This window comes from Mirounga angustirostris, unplaced genomic scaffold (assembly GCF_029215605.1).
Source record: "Mirounga angustirostris isolate CCGP_5_RB_7025 unplaced genomic scaffold, mMirAng1.0.hap1 SCAF_9, whole genome shotgun sequence".
NCBI lineage: Eukaryota > Metazoa > Chordata > Mammalia > Carnivora > Phocidae > Mirounga > Mirounga angustirostris.
Window position 1 is genome coordinate 62,029,200 of NW_026991717.1, and position 18,780 is coordinate 62,047,979.

At 42.3% G+C, this 18,780-nt stretch overlaps 2 protein-coding genes across 7 annotated transcripts in view; one reads left to right on the plus strand and one right to left on the minus strand.

The window, feature by feature from the left end:
• Positions 1-18,780, minus strand: part of NUSAP1 (nucleolar and spindle associated protein 1) — a 77,028-nt gene that overhangs the window by 12,445 nt on the left and 45,803 nt on the right. For 2 of the 6 annotated variants that reach the window (XM_054513603.2, XM_045900313.3), the window contains 4 exons: positions 14,536-14,679; positions 13,471-13,630; positions 8,866-8,967; positions 3,690-3,799 (listed from right to left, as the gene is read on the minus strand). In XM_054513603.2, coding sequence (XP_054369578.1) covers positions 3,690-3,799; positions 8,866-8,967; positions 13,471-13,630; positions 14,536-14,637 — 474 coding nt within the window. In that variant the 5' untranslated portion in view covers positions 14,638-14,679. Of the gene's footprint in view, positions 1-3,689; positions 3,800-8,865; positions 8,968-13,470; positions 13,631-14,535; positions 14,680-15,796; positions 17,308-18,780 lie in introns of those variants that run through there. The other 4 variants (XM_064570651.1, XM_045900314.3, XM_054513602.2 and 1 more) reach the window with 4 other exon arrangements.
• Positions 3,798-9,172, plus strand: LOC123861322 (heterogeneous nuclear ribonucleoprotein A1-like). The gene has a single exon (XM_054513605.2). It carries the CDS (start codon positions 4,532-4,534, stop codon positions 5,204-5,206), a length of 675 nt encoding a protein of 224 aa, XP_054369580.1. The 5' UTR covers positions 3,798-4,531; the 3' UTR covers positions 5,207-9,172.

Below are 18,780 nucleotides of genomic sequence, written 5' to 3' on the forward strand. Positions count from 1 at the left end.
CAGAGAGCACAAGCAGAGGGAGAGAGATGGAGAAGCAGTTTCCCTGCTGAGCAAGGAGCCTGATGTGGGACTCAATCCCAGGACCCTGGGATCATGACCTGGGCCGAAGGCAGCCGCTTAACCAACTGAGCCACCCAGGCGTCCCCTGATAAGCTATTTATTAAATACAAACTCAGAGAACCACCTATTATGTAATTAGCACATGGAATCTACAAATAATTCCACCCCTGCCCCTACAACCCCCTCCATGGATTCTTAAAGTTTCTTTAAAAACAAAAACAAACAAACAAAAAAAACAAGAGGGAGGGAGGGAAACCCTCCCTTTGAAATGGCTGGGGAGGGTCCACTTAGGTTATCATTTTTTAGATATTGTCAGGGCACAAAGAATAACAATGTCTTCCTATCACTGGTTTAAGCTCTTGTAAGTAAAAGAAACACAACTTTGTTAAAGGTACAACAGTGGTGGGATTACTGAAATTGACAAGGCTAAGCCAAAAGACAGAAAAATTCTGATTATATCATAGGAAATACAAGCACTCCGAGAATTATATCAACTTCTCAACATACAAGCAGAAGAGATTCTACTGTGACACAAAGTTAAAACTTACTAAAATAGTTAGTAAATGCACATCTATACCATGAGGTGGGAGCCCAGGTTATATGTATTTAAGCACACTGTTCTATTTAATCACACTTTTTATGCTGCCTTCTGTCTTTCCCCCAAGATTCCCACTTTCCATGCTGTGTCTCCTCACAGTTCACTTGGTGTCAGGACCAACCCTGCATCTTTGTTCTGAACTATTTACAATGCAGAAATGAGTCTACTAGCTCTTATCCATCTAACTTTTTTTCAGGTAAGCCGTACTAACTTGTTTTGTTAGCAATGTATGTAAACAATTCCTCTCTTTTAGCAATAAAAATCTGTTCAATCCTAACAAAGCAAAGAGCTCAATCATACCATATACAAAAGTCGGTTAAGGATTAAATATAGGTGAAAATAATAAAAGCAGTACAAATAAATATAAGAGCTTATTTTTATGATCTTGAAACAGGCAGGGTGTGACAAAAAAAAACAAAAAAACCACGCAGACCCTTAAAAGGAAAAGCTGGATAAAATTAAGAAAAAAATCTTTCATAAGACAAAAGACACCACTAATATAGTTAAAAGATAAACTGAAGGAAAGCATTTATAATATAGAATATATAGCATTAACATAAATGGCTAATAGATGAGTAAAAATTAAGAAAAAGCAAATTCACAAAAAACCCCAGCCAATAACAACACATAAACATATAGTGATCAAAGAAATGCCAACTCAATTGGGATTTTTTCATATTATATTAATAAAGATTTAAAAAATTCATCATTCCCACTGTTGGCAAGATAAAGCGGCATCTTGGGGCGCTGTGTTTCTGATGCTTATAGAGGACCATTTGGCAACTAAATCAAATCGGTCTCCCTGTTCTAATGAAAGTCAAGGAGAGACAGGTCGTGGCCAAGATGATTCTAAGATCTCTGCTTATTTATTATGATCTAACACTGTCCAATGACCAATCCCAAAACATGTCAGCTGTCAAGAAAAACTTCCTATTAGCTATGGTGAAGTCACTGTAATTTTTTATTTTTCAATTTCCAAATAGATCATACCAAATAACCCATCTGATCTATTCCTTAGTGGGGAGTGGGGGTGATTTTAGAACTAAATTCATTCAGGTGGGGTATTGGGAAAAATAAGATAACCTAATCATTATTTAACACATCTTCAGAGCTACACTCAAGTTTATGGTTGAGGCACTTGTTCTGCCCTAATTTTTGCCTTTAACTCACCCGTATTATGTAGTATAGAAAACTTGACTTTCAATCACGTATTTAAGTAGACTCAGTTTCATGGTAAGGAAAATGAGTGGCCCTGCTTGCAGGCATATTTACTCCTAGCTCATTTTCATGCAAAAAAAAGGAAAAAGAAGACAAAAAGAAACTAGAGGTCTACTTCCTGTAAATCATCAGCATGGGCCTTTTGTCCAGGTATTCAGCTGTCAGCAGAGTGATGCCTAGCCCTTGCTAATATTTAAGCAAGCATTATTATGGGCATACTGAGTATGTCTTCTCTGATTCTCCACCCGAGCTGTCGGACCAATCTGCAGCCTTCAAATGCCACGGCTTGGCTTTGTCGCTGTCAGCTGGTTGATAAACGGTGTCTTCAATGAGGTTAGCAGTGGCTTTATAAAGAGTTCAAATGAATGTTACTACTCTAGATTCAGCTTCTTGCTAAGAAGCTTATGGTGTATGTTTTTTAAAAAATATATATTTAGAACTTGTCACCTAGTGTGTTTCTGTGTTGGGATTTGTATCAGAAAATGTGAAACTCAACTGACACAGCAGATACCGTCCCTGCTAACAGTGCTCATATTCTGCCCCTTTCAAACCAACTTATATTATGTGTTATAATACCAAAGACTGCCTCCAAGTCTTTTTGAAAAATAAGCACATGGAATGTATTATGAAATTCTAAAATAAATATTCCCCAGTACTCTATGTGGCACCCCTTGAACACCAGAGACCAAGTAAGGTAATAACAGGATGTTGTCAACTCAGTGCTCTATTTCAACCGTGGGGCTGATTTCCTCCCCTTTTCTTATTCGAAGGGACTTTGAGTCAGGCAGGACCTGGACTGAAGGGCCCCCAGGAGCTCAGTTAGCAGGTAGCCCCTAAGTTGGCCAGTGCAACTCGTTCCTTTTTCCTTTAGGTGAGAGAGAAAGAAAATGGCTTCACCCATAATCAGTCTAGCCTCAACATAAGTAATAAGCACCATGTGTGAAGCCTGAGAAAAGAACAACTTACTGGCATTTTGGAATTAGTTCTTTATAGTGAGGACTCCCGATTTTATTCTGAGGGTTCTGAAAATTCTTATGGTGGGGGAAGCAATTTCAGATAATAAAGATATATTAAACTCAAATCCGTTCCACTGGCAGAATAGAAAGCTGGCTGTATTAGCTAAGGTATTGACATTAAAATCAAATAATTCGGGGCACCAGGGTGGCTCAGTTGGTTAAACATCTGCCTTTGGCTCAGGTCGTGATCCCGGGGTCCTAGGATCGAGCCCTGCATCAGGCTCCCTGTTCAGAGGGGAGCCTACTTCCCCCTTTACCGCTCCCCCTGCTAGTGCCATCTCATTTTCTCTCTCAAATAAATAAAATCTTTTTTTTTTTTAAGATTTTATTTATTTGACAGAGACACAAAGCGAGAGAGGGAACACAAGCAGGGGGAGTGGGAGAGGGAGAAGCAGGCCTCCCACCGAGCAGGGAGCCCGATGAGGGGCTTGATCCCAGGACTCTGGGATCGTGACCTGAGCCAAAGGCAGACGCTTAACGACTGGGCCACCCAGACATCCCTCAAATTAAATCTTAAAAAACAAAACAAAACATAAAATCACATAGTTCAGTCCCAGTAAGAACATAATTTTAGGGGCACCTGGGTGGCACATCTGAGCATCTGACTCTTGGTTTTGGTCAAGCTGTGATCAGTGTCTTGAGATCAGGCCCGGAGTTGGACTCCACGCCCAGCTCAGAGTCTGCTTGGGATTCTCTTTCCCTCTCCCTCTGCCCCTCCTGCTCATGCTTGCTCTAATAAACAAATCTTTAAAAAAAACAAACGAAAAAACCCAAAACACATAATTTTATCAGCATACCTTCAGTTCATTAAATGAATTGTGTTCTTCAAAATGTTTCTTTTTTCTCTCAATATATTGATCAATGGACTCCATTTCCTTAAAACGAGCCTCATGAAGCTTCTTAAAGTCTGGAATGTTCCCCAAAATATGACAATTAATAGCAAGACAAATCCATTTATTCACCTTCCCTTTGTCTTTCTGTTAATACTTATTCTCCTCTCTGCATCCCTGACATTCAGGGATCAAACATCATCTTTGCTAAAACTTCCATTTTGTATCTTTCAGTTTGTGGAAACTCAGGGACAAAGTATATTCATCTTATCAACTATCAAACATTTATCATCTCTCCTCTGTCCATTTCACTGCTAACTGTGGTTTAGTCCACAGAATAAGAATGAACAGATTTGTCCTTTCCCCTCACCAATTAATCAAATGGCCTTTACTTAATCATAAATTTGACATTTTATAATGCTTAGAAAGCTTTATACCAAGGATTGGCAAACCTTTCCTGTTAAGGGTCAGACAGTAAATGTTTTATTTCATCTTTGTGGCCACATATGGTATAATCTCTCTTTTTTTAGACAATCCTTTAAAACCGTAAAAACCATTCTTAGCTTAAGGGTTTTAAGACAGGCCAGGGTTGGCAGGAGTTGGCTGATCCCTGCTCTGCGCTATTCTGATTAAGAATATTTCTGGGGGGCCTAGCTGGTCAGTCGGAGGAGTGTATGACTCTTGATCTTGGGTTTGTGGGTTCAAGCCCATGTTGGGTGTAGAGATCACTTTAAAAAAATAATTGAGTCCTTTCTGCCCGTGGATGCTGCCGAGTAAGCATCGTTAAAGTCTCCCCTCCCACCGCCGTCATGTCTAAGTCAGAGTCTCCCAAAGAGCCTGAACAGGTGCGGAAGCTCTTCATTGGAGGTTTGAGATTTGAAACAACCGATGAGAGTCTGAGAAGCCATTTTGAGCAATGGGGAATGCTTACGGACTGTGTGGTAATGAGAGATCCAAACACCAAGTGCTCCAGAGGCTTTGGGTTTGTCACATATGCCACTGTGGAGGAGATGGATGCAGCCATGAATACAAGGCCACACAATGTGGATGGAAGAGTTGTGGAACCAAAGAAGGCTGTCCCAAGAGAAAATTCTCAAAGATGTGGTGCCCACTTAACTGTGAGAAAGATTTTTGTTGGTGGCATTAAAGACGACACTGAAGAACATCATCTAAGGGATTATTTTGAACAGTATGGGAAAATTGAAGTGATCGAGATCATGACTAACCGAGGCAGTGGCAAAAAGAGAGGTTTTGCTTTTGTAGCATTTGATGACCATGACGCTGTAGACAAGACTGTCATTCAAAAATACTATACTGTGAATGGCCACAACTGTGAAGTAAGGAAAGCCCTATCTAAGCAAGAGATGGCTAGTGCTTCATCCAGCCAAAGAGGTCAAAGTGGTTCTGGAAACTTTGGTGGTGGTCGTGGAGGTGGTTTTGGTGGGAATGATAGCTTTGGTCGTGGAGGACACTTCAGTGGTTGAGGTGGCTTTGGTGGCAGTCGGGGTGGTGGTGGATATGGTGGCAGTGGGGATGGCCATAACAAATTTGGTAATGATGGAAGCAACTTTGGAGGTGGTGGAAGTTATGATGATTCTGGCAATTACAACAATCAATCCTCAGATTTTGGATATGGAGGAAATTTTGGAGGCAGAAGCTCTGGCCCCCATGGTGGTGGAGGCCAATACTTTGCCAAACCACGAAACCAAGGTGGCTGTGGTGGTTCCAGCAGCAGCAGGAGCTACGGCCGTGGCAGGAGGTTTTAATTACTGCCAGGAAACACAGCTTAGCAGGAGAGCAGAGACAGAGAAATGAGAGGAAAGCTACAGGTTACAACAGATTTGTGAACTCAGCCAAGCACAGTGGTGGCAGGGCCTACCTGCTGCAAAGAAGACATGTTTTAGGCAATGCTCATGTGTATGGGCAAAAACTGAGGACTAATTGTATAACAGGTTATTTTAGTTTCTGTTCTGTGGAAAGTGTAAAGCATTCCAACAAAGGATTTTAATGTAGATTTTTATTTTGTACCCATGTGGTTGATTGCTAAATGTAATGGTCTGATCATGATACTGAATAAATGTGTCTTAAAAAAAAAAAAAATTGAGGGGCGCCTGGGTGACTCAGTTGTTAAGCGTCTGCCTTTGGCTCAGGTCAGGATCCTGGGGTCCTAGAATCGAGCCCCGCATCGGGCTTCCTGCTCTGCGGGAAGCCTGCTTCTCCCTCTCCCACTCCCCCTGCTTGTGTTCCCTCTCTTGCTGTGTCTCTGTCAAATAAATAACATCTTTAAAAAATAATTGAAGTTGAATTTTTAAAAATTAAAATTCTAATGATTATATATATTTCTAATATATGCTGAGCAGCATTCTAAGTACTATAAATATATAACACTCAACATTCTATGTACCAGGCAATATAGAACAATTAATTACATGTTTAAATATGGAATCCCTTAAACTTATTACTGAAAAAAAAATTTAGGGGCTGGCTGGCTCAGTCAGTAGAGCATGTGACTCTTGATCTTGGGATCGTGAGTTCAAGCCCTGTGTTGGGGGTAGAGAGTACTTAAGAAAAAAAATTACAAGGTGGACATTGTACCAAGTACTTTATAGACATCCATTCTCAGAGATTTACTGTGCCATGTCCTGGTTGCTAGGTTAGGTGATCAGAGGTAGAAAAATAGTCTCAAGCATACCTTCTTTTACTGCACTTTGAGATACTGGGTTTTTTTGTTTCTTTTTGTTTCTTTTTATAAATTGAAGGTTTCTTGCAACCCTGTCAAGAGCCATCTTTCTAACTGCATTGGCTCACTTCATGTCTCTGTATCACATTTTGGTAATTACTGCAATATTTCCAACTTTTTCCTTATTGTTACATATTTGCTATGGTGATCTATGATCAGCGATCTTTGATTTGACTATGGAAATGGTTTTGGGGCATCACAAGCAGTGCCCAAATAAGCTGGCAAAGTTAGTAAGTGCTGTGTGTTCGACTGCTCCCACAGTGGCCTTTAAGTCTTCAGGTGAAGTGAAGAGTTGCATGTCTCTCACTTTAAATCAAAAGCTAGAAATGATTAAGCTTGGTGAAGAAGGCACGGTAAAGGCCAAGATAGGCCGAAAACTAGGACACGTTAGCTAAGTTATAAACACAAAGGAAAAGTTCATGAAGGAGAGGACAAGTGCTACTCCAGTGAACACATGAATGGCAAGAAAGCAAAACAGCCTTATTGCTGATACGGAGAAAGTGTGAGTGGTCTGGATAGACTAAACCAGCCACAGCATTCCCTTAAGCCAAAGCCTAATCCAGAGCAAGGCCCTAATGCTGTTCAATTCTATGAAGGCTGAAGAAGTTCGGGAAGCTGCAGAAAAAAAGTTGGAAGCTAGCAGAAGTTGGTTCATGAGGTTCATGTTTATTCCAGGACATAAAAGTACAAAGTGAAGCAGCAAGTGCTGATGTAGAAGCTGCAGCAAGTTACCCAGAAGAGCTAGATCTTTAATGAAGGTGGTTACTATACTAAACAATAGATTTTCAATGTAGATGAGACAGCTTCTATTTCAAGATGCCATCTAGGACTTTCATAGCTACAGAGAAGTCAATGCCTGGCTGCAAAGGACAGGCTGATTCTTGTTAGGGGTTAATGCAGGTGGTGACTTAAAGTTGAAGCCAATGCTCATTTACCATCTGAAAATCCTAGGGCCTTAAGAATTATACCACTTACAGTGCCTGTGTTCTATAAATCAAACAACAAAACTTGGATAGCACATGTTTACAACATAATTTACTGAATATTTTAAGCCCACTGTTGAGATCTACTGCTCAGAAAAAAAAAGATTCTTTTCAAAATATGACTGCTCATTGACCATACATCTGGTCACCCAAGGGCTCTGAGGGAGATGTACAAGATTAATGTTGTTTTCATGCTAACACAGCATCCATTCTGCAGCCCATGAATCAAAGAGTCATTTAGACTTTCAAGTCCTATTTACGAAATACATTTTGTAAGCTATAGCTGCCATGGATAGTAATTCCTCTGATGGACCTGGGCAAACGTGAAAACCTTCTGGAAAAGATATACCATTCCAGATGCCATTAAGAACATTTGTGATTCATGTCAAGAAACCAAAATATCAGCACGAACAGAAGTTTGGAAAGAGCTGATACCAGCCCTCAACGATGACTCTGAGGGGTGCAAGGCTTCAGTGGAGGAAGTCACTGCAGATGTGGTGGGAATAGCAGCAAGAGAACTAGAATGAGAAGTGGGGCCTGAAGACGTGACGGACTTGCTGCCATCTCGGGATAAAACTGTACTGGATGAGGAGTTGCTTCTTACGAGCAAAGAAAGTGGTTTCCTGAGATGGAATCTACGCCTGGTGAAGATGCTGTGAAGACTGTTGAAATGACAGCCAAGGGTTTAGAATATTCCATAAAGTTAGCTGATAAAGCAGCAGCAAGGTTTGAGAGGATGGACTGCAGTTTTGGAAGAAGTTCTACTGGGGGTAGAATGCTGTCAATATAGCACTGCACGCTACAGAGAAATGGTTCCTGAAAGGAAGAGTCGATCACGGAGGCACACTTCACTGTGGTCTTATTTCAAGCAATTGCCGTAGACACCCCAAACTTCAGTAACCACCATCCCCCATCCCTCAGAGGCCCATCAACACCGAGGCAAGACCCCCCGGCAGCAACAAGATGACCACTTCGCTGAAAGCTCAGATGATGGTTAGCATTTTTTAGCAATAAATTATTTAATTCAGATATGTGCATTGTTTTTTGAGACATAACACTATGACACACCTAACAGACTAACGGTACAGCGTAAACATAACTTTTCCATGCTGAGGACACAAACTCATTTGATTCACTTTACTGCAGTCATTGCTTCAGGTGGTGATCTGGAACTGGAGGGGCAACATCAGGTTTGTCTGTATCGGCCTGATGAAATCGGTAGTCTACTCACTCCCACTGTCAGCTGAGGAAGTGGGTTTATTGAGGATAAGAGGCCCCTGGTCTCAGAGCTAGAAAGTGAGGAGGAGGATGCAGGGCCCAGGTCCAGCATTCAAGCTTTTAGCTGTCCTTGCGCCCTGCCTATTCGGCATTAGCCTGCAAGCGCCAACTATTACTTTGTTTGTGTGTGTGTAAAACTTACTTGGAGTAGTGCTTGTATTTCTTTTGCTTTTTCCAAGTTTGGAAAACCCATCTGTGTAGAGAGGCTTCTTTCTTTCTGAAGGTACCTTTGAATCTTCATTACCTGAATCGAAAGGTACAGAACTAATCAAAGATTTCAAAACAAGTTCTTCCTATTAAGAAACGTCTAGTAGTTGGGGGTGCCTAGCTGGCTCAGTCAGAATGTACGACTCCTGAATTCAGGATTGTGAGTTTGAGTCCCACATTCGGTGTAGAGATTACTAAAATAAATGAAACTTAAAAGAAAAAAAAAGGTCTAGAAGTTTTGGGTTTTTTTTTAAAGATTTTATTTACTTGACAGAGACACAGCGAGAGAGGGAACACAAGCAGGGGGAGTGGGAGAGGGAGAAGCAGGCTTCCCGTGGAGCAGGGAGCCTGATGGGGGGCTCGATCCCAGGACCCTGGGATCATGACCTGAGCCGAAGGCAGACACCTAATGACTGAGCCACCCAGGCGCCCCAAATTTCTAGAAGTTAACATGAAGGTATTTCATGTGAGGAGGTCTGCAAGGTGGTGGGAAAAATGAGCACAAAGAATGAGTTATAGCATCACTACAATTTTAGCTCATATGCTTCAAGCAGGAAGAAATCTTATGCTTCCTGTATAGAAGTTACATAAATATATCAGAAATTTAAGGGGTGCCTGGGTAGCTCAGTCGGTTAAACGTCTGCCTTCAGCTCAGGTCATGATCCCGGAGTCCCGGGATCAAGCCCCGATTGGGCTCCCTACTCAGTGGGGAGTCTGCTTCTCCCTCTCCACGCCCCGCCCCTGGCTCATGCTCTCAAATGAATGAATAAATAATAAATAAATAAAAGAAATTTAAGAACTTTTTCAAAACTTTTGCTATGAACAGGTTATTGTAACTAGAATGATACAAATCACACAATCCTGGGATGGCTGGCTGGTTCAGTTGGTAGAGCATGTGACTCGATCTCAGGGTTGTAAGTTCGATCACCAAATTAGGCGTAGAGATTACTTAAAAATAAAATCTTAAAAAAAAATTACACAATCCCACCAACCTAAGAAACATCCTTACCATGAGCATTTTGGCATATTTCCTCAGGTCCTCCGTTTCCATACTGGTTTTTATTCTTTAAATCTAGCTGTAATCATGGTGTATGTACTAGCTATTTTCCCTCACTTACAACAACATTCTGTTATCTTTTTCAACTTGAGGCAATCTACTTAAAAATATCCAAGTGGGGGGCGCCTGGGTGGCTCAGTCGTTAAGCGTCTGCCTTCGGCTCAGGTCATGATCCCAGGATCGAGCCCCGCATTGGGCTCCCTGCTCGGTGGGAAGCCTGCTTCTCCTTCTCCCACTCGCCCTGCTTGTGTTCCTGCTCTCGGTATCTCTGTCAAATAAATAAATCAAATCTTAAAAAAAAAAATCCAAGTGGGTTTTCAAGAATTACTATTTATAATCATGTCACTCATACTACAGGTTTCCCAATGCATCCATAAGACATCAAAGAATTACTGGGTAGAGCAGGAGGGGCTGCAGGAGCTTCTGCTTGGAACTTGCCTTTAAAACCAGAAAGGTAAAGTTCCATTCTGATGGAGTCAGAATCATGCCTCACCAGATACTTATTACAAATGGAAAAAAAAAAAGCAACTTCCCAAACGAGTAACTTAGCAGGGTGATCACCTGTTAACAAGCCACCACCTGTGCCTTCTGGGGGGCGGGCACTGAGGATTACTCTGTGGGATCCCTGCCACAGGTGCTGGATCTAAATCTAACCCTCAGCACATACTAGACAAATCAAGGCTGAGGACCCCCCAAATTGGCCTGTATTAAAAAATGTAAACATTAAAAAAAAAATCCTCAAAGACTTCAAGGAAGACTGAAGAATGTTCCATATTAATGTAGACTAAAGAGACATGACAACGAAATCCAAGGGCCAAGATTTTCCTTTGCTTTAATGGATATGAATAGAGTAACGCATGAAGGGGTGGCTGGGTGGCTCAGTCAGTTAAGTGTCTGCCTTCAGCTCAGGTCATGATCCCAGGGTCCTGGGATCGAGTCCTGCAGGGGGTTCCTTGCTCAGCAAGGAGCCTGCTTCTTCCTCTGCCTGCCGTTCTCCCTGCTTGTGCTCTCTCTCGCTGACAAAAATTAAAAAAGTTTTCTTTAACTAAAAAAGAGAGTAACTCATGAAACAAATAAGGTCATCTATAGAACAGATAAGCAATTCTCACACTTCTAGTCTCAGATGTTATACTCTTAGAAATTATGGAGGACCCCCCGTTTTTGTTTACATTCTATCTATATGTGCCAGTAGATATTACAATTAAAACATTAAAAAATGTTTGATACACTAAAAAAACAATGTACTTGTTTATGTTAACAAAAACATTTATGAAAAATGGCTAAAATTTCTAAAACAAAAATAGTGAGAAGATGGCATATTTTCACCGATTACTTAATGTCCGACTTAAAGACAGCTGGATTCTCTTATCTGCTTTTGCATATAGTATATTATGATATACTGTTTTAAGTATATATGAAAACAAATCTTGCCACAAACAGGTGTTTGAAAGGGGAGAGTATTGTAATATTAACCCTTTTCAGAGAACTGTGGATATTATTTTCTGATACTATGCTAAGTACCACTTGACAAATGGTATTTTTTTTTTTTTTTTTTTTTTTTAAAGATTTTATTTGACAGAGAGAGAGACAGCCAGAGAGGGAACACAAGCAGGGGGAGTGGGAGAGGGAGAAGCAGGCCTCCGGCCGAGCAGGAAGCCCGATGCAGGGCTTGATCCCAGAACCCCGGAATCCTGACCTGAGCTGAAGGGAGACGTTTAACCGACTAAACCACCCAGGTGCCCCGACAAATGGTAGTTTCTCAAAGGTTATTTGCAATGTGGACTATGAATCCTTACCAATGAGCTTTTTGTACTCCATACATTTGTGAGAGAAAGTCCTGTGTTTTTTTGTTTTATTTTAAGCTCTAGGCCCAAGATGGGGCTTGAACTCACGACCCTGAGATCAAGAATCGCATGCTTGGGACGCCTGGGTGGCTCAGTCCATTGAGTGGCTGCCTTTGGCCTGGGTCATGATCCCAGGGTCCTGGGATCGAGTCCCACATCGGGCTCCTTGCTCGGCAGGGAGCCTGCTTCTCCCTCTCTTCCCCTCTGCTTTGTGCTCTGTCAAATAAATAAAATCTTTAAAAAAAAAAAAAAAAAAGAGTCGCATGCTCTACCAACTCAGTCAGCCAGGCAGGTGCCCCTAAAACCTGCGTTTTAAGAAACACACGCTGAATTATTTAGGGGGCAAGGAGCACATTTCTGCAAAATGTACACACACCTATACGGATGCATATGTGTATATAAACAGAGAAGGACCAAAGTAAATGTGGCAAAATGTTAACATTTCGGAAATCAAGAACAGAGCAACACTTGGTACTGTTCTTGCAGCTTTAAGTCTGAAATTATGTCAAAATAAAAAGTTAAAACAAACCAAAAAAACCACCTCTTACCAGAACCTACGTGATCCTATTTTTGTTCTTCCAATAGCTTGTGTTTCATTAGGGGAACTCAATGCGTCCCCCCTTGTTTCCCCACGCCCTTGAAACTGGGTCCTGTAGCTAAGTCTCGCTGACAAAATGATGGGTGCAACAGCAGACACTGGTAATCCCACCCCCACTTCTGACTCTTCGTCACATTTCTATCTTGCTCTAAATCATGATTTTAAAGTGGGCTTATGAGGCATATGCATCTTAGTCCCCCAGGGTGTTGATCAAAAATTGCAGGCTCGCAGGCTCAGTCAGAATCAGAAACTGTACCTCCAGCAACTTTCTACATTTGGTAAGACATTCCAAATTCTGGGGAAGGAGGGAAGGCTCAGCATTAGAGGTTCTGCGCGTAACTGCGGAGAGGCCACGGGAGTGGGTCCCCCTCTCTCTCCACCCATCAGGCGCCGCCTCCGGGGTGCAGACGGGGCTGCAGCGGGGACGCGAACACGAGACACCGCGGCAGTGGGCACGCTTCCCGGGGAATGAAATCATAAAGCACCCAGTCCTGTTAGGTCTGGGGGAACTGAAGTTTTCTGGTCTCACTGAAACAGACTTTTAGTTGACACAGTTTAGGGAAGAGGATTTTAGAAGGTTAGAGACTAAGAACCCCCCAGGAAGGGAGACTTTGCGTCCCCCTTTCTGCGGTCGTGAAGGAGCGGGTACACAGCTCTGTGCCCCGGTGTCTGGAGCGGGGCAGAAGGAGCTGATGGGGAGGAGGAGAGGCCAGGTTTTATCCACATGGAGATCAACCTCCCTCAACTTCCCAGCTACCACTCTTCTGCCGGTTTTTCCACAACAGTACTAGAGAGGACTTGATGGGCTAGTGTATTTGGTCTTAACTTCTGCTGTAATTATAGAACACTTAGTTCTACAGCATGGTGTCTGGGTTGAATGGTGTTCCTCAGAAAGGGAGGTGGATGCCTTTAGTAACCCTGACAGGACCTGAGGACAATGCGTCTAGTTTGTGGTACTTTGTTATGGCAGTCCTAGAAAATGAACGCACAGGGGTACCCCTAGGAATTTCAGGGTTTCGTTTTGTTCTTATTTTGGCATACCATTTATTCTTCTTTTTCCTGAGGAAACGGCATTCTCCTCTCCTTGGCTCTCATCTGGTGGTGAAGGAACTTCTGCAACTGTTCTGAGATCCTGGTTTTCCTGCTTCTCTTGATTCTGCAATTCAGCGTGATCACTTATTTTTATCTCTGAATCATCCTGCTACAAATGTTAAAAGGGAATAAAGAATTTAAATGATAAAAAGTCACCACTGCCTTCCAAAGACAGACACCCACACTGAAAAGGGGCTAAAGGAAGAAAACTAGGAGAATTAGATTTCTGGGTGGCAGAGTTGGGAATAGGACATACTAGGGGGCCACTGAGAAGCTTAAATGGCAAGATTAGCTCTCCTAGGGACTATATGGAGTTAGAAAATAAAAATTAGGACTGTGTCTTGTAAAGTTACATTTGAATGAGAGGATAAAAAAGAATAAAATCAGAGTCCTCTCAAAGTAACTGAGGGAAGCCCCTGGCTAATCACCTGATCATTATGCTGAATGACCAACCGAAGAGTGATCACTAGGTCTGAGGCTAGTTGAAAAGAAAAAAAAAAAAAAAAAAAAAAAATCTTACTAATGTTAGTTTCTCTTTCCTTTTTTTTTTTTTTTTTTTTAAGATTTTATTTATGTATTTGAGAGAAAGAGAGACAGAGAAACAGCATGAGAGGGGAGAGGGTCAGAGGGAGAAGCAGGCTCCCCGCCGAGCCGGGAGCCTGATGTGGGACTTGATCCCAGGACTCCGGGATCATGACCTGAGCCGAAGGCAGACGCTTAACCAACTGAGCCACCCAGGCGCCCCTTCTCTTTCCTTCTTACTAGCCCTCACTTAAATGAGCACTTAATTCTTTCATATTTAGTCAACCAATATTTAATTTGTGCTCAATCCTCAGTGAGTGCTTCTCACTCTGTGTGATGACCAGTCTAGACTCGGGTCTCTGCTTTCATGGAGCGGACAGCACACACAGTTTACAACCACTGGATGTCATAAGGAAATTCAAAGAGAAAATTTCCTAAGAATATACCCATTTTGGCACAGGTGGTGGTCAAAATTTGCAGACATCCATTCACCTGGGAGTCAGGGTTCCTGTGGACCGTCCTGCACCTTCTCCTGGTTTTGGTGCCATGGCCAACCGGCTCTCTCTCAGCTTGTTCCTGGCTGCCACTCTGCATCTCAGCCTCGTCACAAGACGATGCAGAAGTTTGACTTCCATCCTGAAAAGAAAGGCATTCATCTGCCATGTCCTATTTTTAGAGTTATAATGTTCAGGAAGAATCAGAATTTAAACTGAATAAAAAACATTTTACAAAAGGTAATTTTAAAACTCTTATACTAAAGGTATAGACCAGGACAAGAATTTTAGAGCATTTGAAAAGAAACAATCAGGGGTGCCTGGGTGACTCAGTCGGTTAAGCGACTGCCTTTGGCTCGGGTCATGATTCCAGGGTCCTGGGATCGAGCCCCACGTCGGGCTCCCCGCTCTACAGGAAGCCTGCTTCTCCCTCTCCCACTCTCCTTGCTTGTGCTCTCTGACAAATAAATAAAATCTAAAAAAAAAAAAAAAAAGAAAGAAAGAAAGAAAGAAAAGAATCACATTTAACAACCCCAGCTTAAAAACTAGGCTAGGAAAGCATTCCAAGTTTTCTTAATGTGAGTAAATAAGCAAATTAGCATTAATTTTTTGAATATACACAAAGCATAGTACTAGGCAGTATGCTCTAATAATTATAGCTAATATAAAAAATTTATTGGGCTAAGTATTTACATGGGTTATCTCATTTATTCCTCAAAGCCTATGAGAAAGGTATTAACACTATCCCCAGTTCGGTGGGGGGAACTGAGGCTTAGAGAATCTAAAGTAACTTGTCCAAGGCCAAAATAAGGGAGTAAGGGAAGAATGACACCCTGTACGACCACAAACTAAAAGTAAAGAGCTCCGTTATCAGAACAGTTGGTATAAGTATCAGAATGTCCCTAACAGCTTTGCTTACGTAAGAACTAACTGTTTGGGAATAGTCGCACTTCATACTAATGGGGAAAGACTAGATTCACGATTCAACACGTGAGGCAGAGAAAACGAACTATGCTTTTTTCTCTCTGTGGTGGGGGGAGGGAAATGAAGCCTGATTTTTTTCCACACCAAAACACAATCCGGATGGGTCAAAGATTTGCATGTAAAAATGAAACTATGGAAGCACTAGGAAAAAAAAATAAGTGAGAAATGATCATGAGTATGAGGAAGGCCTGTCTTCACTATAAAGGAGAGGCTTGATTTGCTTTTGGTGTTTTTACACATAAATTCTAATCAAGAAATAAACTAATATTACACACCTGTGGCTAAAAAAATTAGGAGATCCTGAAGAGATTCTAGTGGAAAGCCGGCCCTCCCATTTCTGGGGCTTCGCTTCAGGTGGTTCCTGACGTGCGGTTTGTTGGTGGGCCACGCGTTTATCTGCAGCAGCTGTTTTCAGAGCCTAGCACGGGCTGCAGTTTAGCTCACTGGTCCCACTCTCCTCTCCCATCTTCTTCCTGAGAGCACTGTACCCCTTCATTCTATTAGTTACCTTTGCTGCTCTAAGGATTCTGAAACCTTTACATCTTGTCCCACACCTACACAAAACCTCCTGTAAAATCCAAGTACAGAATCCTTATACTTCTCTTCACCTCTTGTCCTCCTTTTCTTGCTCAATGTCTGTCATCTATTCTCTAAGTTAACATTTATAGCTTGTTATATAACCTTAATTGAATCATCTGTGCCGTGTCTGTGTAGCTGAATTCTAGTTGATAAATCATTAAGTTTTTTGTAAGGTTTTTTTTTTCCCCCCCCTTAAAGCTTTTGTTTGTTTTCTGGGTCTCCTTTAGGGTCACCTTTTTATCTTCAGCTCTCTCACACTGCAGGCTTCCCCTCAGATGTCTGGTGACTGTAGGCTATCTATCCTAGTTCAGAAAACAAGAAAGACCTCATCAGGGGCTTGGATGTGTGGCAGGGTCTTATCTGGCAGGATCTGATCTACTAGGATCCTTAGGTGGGGAGGAGGTTGTTAGGCAAGGGAATCCTTGAATGCCAGAAGACAGAGGCCTTAGCTTGATGCCATCCAATTTCCTTACAGAGAAGCCTTCCAATATTTCACACGGCCCTGACACCTGGCGCTCCGCATGTGGGAGTGGTGGCTAGAGTGCTTTGTATCCTGATTTTTCACTCCATCTCACGACGCTGCCTGGACCCCACCCCCTGAGAGCTGATTTAGTGAGGCCTATATACCAGCATTTGTAAAAAGCTCCTCATACATTCTCCCATATATCCTGCAATGAGAACCACAATATAAATGTGTTGGAAGTCCAAGAATAAGGAGGCTTAGAGAATGGCAGGTTTTAAACAGACGTAAAATAGAACAAAAGTGAAACACTTGATAATGATGTAAGGTCCAGGATGAAGAGTGGCAAGCAAACTTACAGGAGCTAAGCAACAAGGAGACAAGCGTGGTAAAGGACATCCAGATGCACCTGTGAACTCACCCCAAAGAAGGTCAGCAAATGACAGGTGAAAACAGGTAAACAAATCCAAAGGTGGGGATACAGGAGAGTACAAAGAGGCTATCTGGAGCACATTTCCCAACTCCCTGGAGAGTCAGGGGGGAGGAAAGACAAACTGCTTCCGCTATACACGTGACGCCCTCGTGGTACATGTATCGTTGGATCGCAGACACCTTTAAAGTACTTATTTAGGGCGCCTGGTGGCTCAGTCGTTGGGTGGCTGCCTTCGGTTTGGGTCATGATCCCAGGATCCTGGGATCGAGTCCCGCATCGGGCTCCCTGCTCCGCAGGAAGCCTGCTTCTCTCTCTCCCGCTCCCCCTGCTTGTGTTCCCTCTCTCGCTGTGTCTCTCTCTGTCAAATAAATAAATAAAATCTTAAAAAAAAAAAAAAAAAAGATTCGAAAGAGAGCGAGCAAGCACGAGTGAGACAGCACAAGCCAATGGTGGGGGGGTGCAGAGGGAGAGGGAGAAGCAGACTCCCCACTGAGTGGGGAGCCCGACGTGGGGCTCGATCCTGGGACCCTGGGATCATGACCTGAGCCGAAGGCAGACGCTTAATCAGCTGAGCCACCCAGGCGCCCTAAGCTCAATATTTATAGATTCAACACTTAGGAATTTTTTTTTTTAAGATTTTATTTATTTGACAGACACAACAAGAGAGGGAACACAAGCAGGGAGAGTGGGAGAGGGAGAAGCAGGCTTCCCGAGGAGCAGGGAGCCCGATGCGGGGCTCGATCCCAGGATCCTGGGATCATGACCCGAGCCGAAGGCAGACGCTTAACGACTGAGCTGCCCAGGCACCCCAGGAATTCTTTATCTGACTGAATTTGGACTATCATCATGCTTTTGTGAAATTTTTCCAAAATGGAATGGCCCCTGAGATGTTGAATTTGGAATATGATAGATGATTTTACTCTATTAACTACCATCCAAACTAAAATCTTGATTTCAAATGGCACTAATCATGTACCCTTAATCATTAAAAGAATTATATAGAGACTGAGACTTAGTTGATGTAAAATCTTAAAGCTAGAATTCAGAATCCTTTTTTAAGGTAATCAAACCTGGAATCAAAAGGATTTTGCCTACATTTTTAATTTTTATTCATGTTTATTTTTTAAGTAGGCTCCACACTCAGCATGAAGCCCAATGTAGGGCTAGAAAACATGATCCTGAGATCAAGACCTAAACTGAGATCAAGAGTTGGATGCTTAACTGACTGAGCCACCCAGGGACCCCAAAAGAATTTTGAATATTAACTAACAGTTTTAAATGTTTATAACTTGGAATATAGTTATAGAGATGATAAAGATGGGGGTGGGGCTGGATTTTGAATTCATGTTTATATTTACTTTCATTTCCAGATAGATAATGGATGCTCTTCAAAGCCCAGGGCCTTAAGGCCTTTCTGGATTTTCCTCTATTTCGAGTTTAGAATCCTGGCCCTAACGCAGCATCCACGGACTAGGTCAGGCCCTTTGAAAACCTTCGGTCTAAGGCAGCCACGACAGCCCCTCCCCCATCACTCTGGTTTCCAGTTCACCACAAGCCACTCTCACAGGCCCCATAACATTCAATTCAGCAGAGGAGAGGTTATTTCCATTTAAAGAATAGGAAACTGAGAATTAAGGCATTTGAGTTTTGCAAGATCACATAAAAAGAAATGACAGAATGCTACTTAACCTGGATTTTTGGGGCTTCGAATCCTGTTCCTTCCTTGCTGATACCAAGCTAGCTCTTGTAAGGTTTGGCAACTAGTAATTAATTAACCTTTGCATTTT